Below are 7,086 nucleotides of genomic sequence, written 5' to 3' on the forward strand. Positions count from 1 at the left end.
GCACCCTCAGCCAAAGCCCCGCAGAGCTGTGCCCCCGAGCCCTGCACCTCTGTCCTGCTGCGAAGGGGCCGGGTTGGTGCTGGGAGCAGAGGGGCTGTCCCCCAGGGAAGGGTCCCTCTTTCAGCAGCTGTTTCTCCCAGGGCCCCACAGACTTCGGCTTCTCCCTCCCACGGGCAGATTCCAAGGACAGCTTCTGTGGGAAACGCGGGTGTAAAACAAGGCTGTCTCCAGGCTGTTTCTCTCTCTTCGTAATCCTCCTCCTCCACAGCAGCTGTCCCTGCCTCTCAGCCTAGGCCAGCAGTCCTGCCGTCCCTCGGCACAGCCCCGGACCCCGTGCCCCAGCCTCGTTTCCCTCCCCTTCCTCCCCATCTCTTCCTGCTTCGCCATCTGGAGACGCTCCATGGGGTCCTGAGGGCAAACAACAGAGAGGCAGAAGGGAAAGGGGAAGGTGCTTTGTGGCACTGAAAAGTCCTCGGACCCAGCAGGGTGTCCCCCCTCTATTCTCTTGCCACCACCACCAGCTCCTGGGGGGTTTTTAACCTCACACATTAACACCAGATTTGTGCCTCGCTGCCCAGCGCTGCTCTTCGTGCTGAAAAGGTGCTGAGCAGCGGCTCTGGCTGCTCGAGGGGCTCTGCAGGGCTGGGGAAGGGAATTCAGGTGGCTGTGCAGTGGCCCCATCATTTCCACGTCCTGCCAAAACCGAAAGAGCTGGCGAAAAGAGAAATGTCCTGGTTGTATTGACAGCAAAATTGAATGTGTTTGGTAAGCAGCTGAAGTTGCTAACCAGCTAGGAGGCGCGAGGCCTGCGAAATAAAACTGGAGTGTTGCTCAGATAAAAGCCCTCCTTTCTCTTCAGGGAGTCAGATGCTGCCTGTTGGCAGAAATCTGAGGAGCCAATAGATCATAGAGGGAGTTTTTCCTTTGAGATAAGAGATGTAAAGAGAAGAGATCGGGTGTTGAAGAAGCCGGCAGCATAAGCCAGGAGCATGTTAAAGAGGAGAGAGACATTCCTTTGGCCCCGCATGCAAGACTATTGTCTAAGCAGGAAAGAATGCTTCGGTAGCTGTAAAACCTTTTCACATTTGTGAAGTTTTGTAAGTCACATTTGTGTTCATTTTTCCTCTCTCTCTCTCCCACCCCTTCTTTCTTGCAGGCGGCAGACTGTGACCAGCACTCCCTGCTGGATCGAGCTGCACCTCAACGGTCCCCTGCAGTGGCTGGACAAGGTCCTCACCCAGATGGGCTCCCCCAGCATCCGCTGCTCCAGCGTCTCCTAAGGAAATAGCTCCTGGGGGCGGGCGGGGGGAGCAAGGACTGGAAAATGGAATTGGCTTAACCCTTAGCAAAAGGCATAGAAAACAAACTCCCAGTTACTGAAGTGATAAGGAAAAGGATCTGCTAAAAAGTGGGTTGTCTTTGTTTTGTTTCTTTTATTTTTATTTTTTTTTAATGAAACTTAAAGACCCATTTAAGCCACTTCCACTGAACCTGTTAGCACTTTGGTTACAATGCTATGGGCCATTGCAGTTAGCATGAAGCTGAAGCTTATCATGATGAAAAAATGGACTTGGTTTCAGCGGAGAGAAGCCAGTGCTCTGCCTCCAGCTGTGCCGTGCCGCTGGCACCAGCCGGCCGGGAGGGAACTTTCCCTTTGCCTCGCACACCTCCAGCCTCGGGTCTTGCAGCATCTCGGAAAAGCCAGGTACGGCGGGACTTTGGGGTGACTCTTGCTTATGTGTTACGCTCTCCATCCATCCAAGGACACCTGTTCTCCCTGCGATTACAGCAGGAGGGGGGGAAAAACATTTAAAGCACATGCAAGAGCGATTTCCCCCAGAGATGCTCCCTAAAGGAAAGAGTTTCCTATGCTGGACCAGTAACGAGGAGGCAGAGCCTTGCTTCGTGCCCAAGAGATGCAGCTGATGCCCCGAGTGCCTCAGACTGGATTTACATGAAGCAAAAGGCCTGAGTTAAGGCTCCTTCTGGTATTGCTGCAGCAACTTTTGACTAGAGCTGCTCACAGACAGACTTTTGTGATGTGGGCAGCTCTTGCTGGATAAGTTAAGCCTTTGTTATTGTGCAGTCTATTTACATTAACTACAGAAAGTTTGTATTCTATTTTCTCAGTATGTTGAATGGTATCTGCCACTTCTGAAGTCTTAGGGGCGGAGTGAATTCAGTGTCCAGGTCTGCTCGAGAGACGGGAGTGAAGGGGCCCCTGCTGCCATTGTCAGAAAACACAGTTCAGTAGGTCATCCCACGCTGTCACTATGACCATGCACAAATCAGGGCATCTCAGACACACAAAAACTCAGTTAAAAAACATATTTCACCTGGTTAAATTGCTCTGAGATGGGGTTTTGCCTGGAGAAATTGGGAGAGTGTATTTACCTGTATTATAAAATATTCGTTTTAAATATACATGCTCCAGACTGTTCAGTATTTTTTTCCCTGTAGCAACTGTCATGGCAAACAACTTCCACAACTGGAAAAAAAAACAACCTTAGCACTTGTTTTTATGGTCCAGATTTGCCAAATAAGTGTCAGAGCTTTGTCAGTGCTACCCAATGATCTGTTCCTTTATCTCTGTTGAACATCGTGCGCCTTTGTGCCAAAATGGAAGGGGGAGGGGAGAAAGCGATAATCAGTTTCCTATGGAAATCTTTTTTATTTTTTTGTTCCTTCTATATCCACAAGGCAGAGACACAAGATCTGGCTCTGGGAAGGCCAGGCTGTGAGGGACATTACGGTGGTTTGTGTTAATTTTCATCCTGCACAGTTTCAGGCTCCCAGGTGTGACCACGAGCGGCCCTGCTGAGCCCGGTGGAAGTTTCTCTGCATGCTAGAGCCCTGCTCCCCGGTGGGGAAGGGACTTGTGCGACCCCAGACACTCACCAGCAGCTTCCGTGTCTGTAGGGAGAGGCTTTTGGGATGTGCTTGTTCCTCTGAAACCACCCTGCAACAGCCCCACTGCTCGGGTTCCAACACCTGGCGCTTCTGGCCCCAGGTACGCTGGGCACAGAGACCACCAGGAGCCCCCTGGCCACTTTCCCAGGCACATGGGGGAGGCTTTAGAGGAGAGTTTTCCTCCAGAAGTGAGAAATAACAATTTGTATGTGAAATGTAAAATCTGGGGAAGCCTTTCAGTGGTGGGCCGAATGATGCAGGGACAACGCAGGCACTTAGCAGCAGCCTCCTGCAGGACTTTGGAGCTTTCACTGTGTGCTCAGCGTGGCTTGTGGCATAGCGCTGGAGGTTTTCTAGGATTTTTTTCTTCCCTTTTTTAGTTTTTGCAATGTGTCTGATTTTTTTAGTTCCATCTCTGATTGCATGGACTTGTGCAATAAGAGCATTGTATAAAATAGTGTTCTCTAGCCACTGAAGTCGGTCTGTCTGTCCTTGTGGGTTGGTTAGGCACGTACTTTCAGATGCAGTTTTCTAACAGAGTTGCAAACAAATTTATGCAAACTGCTGTGGAAATATTTGACTTGCTGTTCTAGTGAGAGAGGAGAAAAAAACTCTAAAAATGGCCCCAAGATTCCTTTCCCGAGTGGCGTTAAGTCACTTCTGCTTTATTTTATTCTTTATCTCCATGATCACGGAGGAGGTTGGACTCTGGTGTCTTGTGCATTAGCACCAGAACTAGCATCATAAATTCAAGGCTCAGAAAGCTCGTTACAGGTGGTGGCTGTGCAGGAACCCAGCCCAACCTGGAGGCCGCAAGCTGCAGTAACCTGGCTTTGGCTCCAGGTCCGCACGCAGAATCGCTGCCTCTGCCCATCAGGACTGGAGCTGGGTTTCCTCTCTGACCAGACTTGCAGCTTTTGTTTGATAACAGATAGTGAATCACCACCCGCTGCCAATAGATGCCTTTTGAAACAGGATTCGGATGATGGATAAAACCTTTGGTTAATCTCACCTCATCATCCCTTAAGGAAAATGGCCTCAGATGAAAAATGCAAGCCAGTCCAGCAGTACCTTTAGATAAAATAGAGAGGTTATCTTCACTCAAGTATTAATTTCCTCTCCTCCCCTTTGCCTTCTCACTAATTCATAAAAGCTTTCTGCTTTCTGGCGTTACCTTATAAAGGCAAATGGAAAGTCCTGCCCCACGCAATGAGAAGATAAAGGCCGGGGAGGGTGTGATCCAAGGGATGTTTCGGTTGTTTCCTTGTAGTTGCGCAGTTGAGGTGAGTTGTACAGAAGAAAGTAAATTAATTCCCCTGCCAGGTCTGAAGTGTGCTTAATCACCATCCGTGCGGACACTAAGGAAGGGAGGAGGTAGCACTCGGCTGCAGCTTGTTGGAGGCAGCGGTGCCCCGGAGGTACACGTGGCTAATTCTTGATTTTACTTTTCTTTCTAAAACTTTATTAAAGTAGCTTTGATATGTAGCACAAATGTATGCAATCAGCCATGCCCTAGCTTAGATTACACGACTGTACTGGAATATCTTCTCATTTAGTGGTAGTCTTGGCTAGTTTTACCAGGATTTCATACATTTTTGTTACTAGTAGAGAGTCACTAGCAGGAACTTTGACTCTTTTTAATTGGTGTAGCCATACACAAGGGCCTGGCTGCTGGCAGATGATATTGATGGCCTTGTGGTTTTATATGACTGTGGTGATTTTTTTTTTTTATTATTATTAATGTATTGAACTGAATTGCAGTGTGTATTTTGTGTTAAGCTTGTCTTAGAAGTAATCCAGTGCTATCCATTTGATTTAATTGTCAGGAATCAGCATGCGTTTGTACAGAGATGGAGAAATCTGATTGTGTGACATTTCCTCAAAGCTCTGGTTACCATGAGCAGGTTGGGGGGTAACCTTTGAGAAAGCAGTAAGCAAATCAGTTTCCCCTCCCCTAAAGGATCAACATGCTTTGAAGCGTGCAGAGGACTCCCTTCCAGGTTGAAGAATATTCAGGACTCCAGCTCAAGCAGCAAGTATTGGCATCCCCGCCTTGTGCTACTTCCTAACTAGAAAAAGCACGAGGAACGAGAAGAACCCAGCTCAGTGAAGGACTTCAGCTGTATCGCAAAACATCTGTGAGCTTTCCTAGTTCTCTAAGGTACTGGATAGGTAGGAGGAATGGAATATCACGAATAAGCTGGTAAGCTAGAACGAGAAATAATTAGTCGCTATATAGTAGCTGATTGAGCGGTATGGTTAAGAAATTCAGTATATGTTTTTTTATTATGTACATGCTTGTATTTATGTTGTCTTTCTTGAATATTCAGATGAATCAAATATTTAACAGAAAGGGTGATAAAGGATTCAGATATTAAATCCTTCATACGTCCCTTTCTGGTGATTGCTAGAAATTAGGCAGTTCCTGACGTGAGCACAGGAGACTCATCTCAGAGCTGAGCAACAAGCCCTGGCACACGAAGCAAAATAAGGACTCCTCCAGCAGGAGTCTTTGCCCGAGTCGCTGTTGTATTTTTAGCAATAAGTCAGGTTCCCGGAGGGGCCCTTGAATTGTGGTCTTCAGGTCTTTTCAGATTAATGAGGCTTTAAAAAGAAAATAACATGCTATTCCATAAACGTTTTGGTTCATCTTATGTTTCCTCCGGTATGCGGATATTAGAGGATCTGCACCGGTCTCTGCTGCTGAGATGCATCCAGTTCACTCTCCCAAAGGAGGCAGCCTACTTCCTTCACTCTTGATGGAACTATTCCCCCTTCGATAGCTATGTATGAGCATGTATGCAGTAGTGTTTAGATCTTCTTAACCTGAGATTGTATGTTAATGACCGGTGGTGTCACCTACATGCTTTAGCTTGTTAAGCATTATTCACCTATTTTGTTACTAAAGACCTGTACTATGTATGCCCTCTTATTTCATATGTGAAACTGTAAGTTCTATTTTTGACATTTTAATAAACTTTGATTTGAAAACTGAGGCTCATGAGCAAACAAGGATACTGTAAACATATATCTAAGGACAGAAACTGAAAGCATTTGGAGTTTTGAAACCACACAATACAGAGCCAGCAGTGTCCTTAGGTGTGACAATGGATGCTTCCAGCAGTGCGCACAGGCTCTCAGTTACAGGTAAGGTCGTCTTTCTTTGGGCAGTTTGTTTGTGTATTTAAAGCCAGAAATAGCATTGCTTAAAAAAATGCAACAAGTTCTTTTAACTAATGGGTTTCAAAGGCGAGTAGAAGTGGAGCACTGCGGCTCAAAGGATTTATTGTTGAATTGCTGGAGGAGTCAGAGGTAGCTATCCCACCTAGTCCACCTATCCCATATAAGCTGCTGCATGGCTGCATTATGTTCCTAGGTGAAGTTTTGACCTCCTAAGAAGTATTTTTGGCTGTTTCCCCTTGCTATAACAGGTTTCTCAGGCCCATGGTCTCTTTGCAGCAATGCTGCTGCTGCTACTCAAGGAGAGCATCTTCAGCAATCACCATAGCCAGAAATTAAACAGCAGCCAAACTCCACCTGGGTAGAGTCCTTCGCACCCAGCCTGAGCGAGCTGGATGCCGTGGATGTGTCCCTGATGCTGTCAGTACCAGGCTGCACCTAGAGGTGGGCCTGGGCTGTGACCTGCTGAGTGAAGCGGTTATTTCAGCAGGAGCCAGGCTGGGGAGCGAGGTACGTTCACGCTGGCACCGAGCCAGCCTCAGAGAGGGCATTCTCCAAATAGCGTTCCTGACAAAGCCAAGGCACACTATGATCTAAGTCTGTGAACTCCTAATGTTCCTCCTAGGGTTTCACTGAAATTCAGATTTTTTTGTTGTTGTTTTTCCTGACAGAGGATTTACGAGAATACTTTTTCCACTCTCTCTTCCAACAATGTGGTAATAAAAGGGTCTTGTCCAGGTTTTATAGTAGGCTTGCCAAAATGTGATGTAGTAAACCAGTTCGGAGCTGTGAGTTCTGCTAGTTGTCACCTGAATATATCACGGATTTCAGTATCAAAAACTGGTTTGTGCTGATAAAAGGGAGCTGGAGCAAAATACAGGTTTGATAATAAACAAAAAAAAAACAAAGATTTAGCGCAACCCCCCTTCAAAAAAAAAAAAAAAAAAAGTGAATCAACATTCCCTGGAGGTTTCAGTTCAGAAGAAAGTTGGGTAA

The 7,086-nt window shown here is 46.8% G+C and overlaps 1 protein-coding gene across 2 annotated transcripts in view; it reads left to right on the plus strand.

Moving 5' to 3' along the window:
• SMAD3 (SMAD family member 3) overlaps positions 1–5,906 on the plus strand; it is a 73,222-nt gene extending 67,316 nt beyond the window's left edge. For both annotated transcript variants that reach the window (XM_082769230.1, XM_082769231.1), the window contains exon 9: positions 1,157–5,906. In XM_082769230.1, coding sequence (XP_082625356.1) covers positions 1,157–1,280 — 124 coding nt within the window. In that variant the 3' untranslated portion in view covers positions 1,281–5,906. The remainder of the gene's footprint in view (positions 1–1,156) is intronic.
• Positions 5,907–7,086: the final 1,180 nt, after the last annotated feature.

The sequence above is a fragment of the Aythya marila genome (genome assembly GCF_965140915.1).
Source record: "Aythya marila genome assembly, chromosome: 11".
Taxonomy (NCBI): domain Eukaryota; kingdom Metazoa; phylum Chordata; class Aves; order Anseriformes; family Anatidae; genus Aythya; species Aythya marila.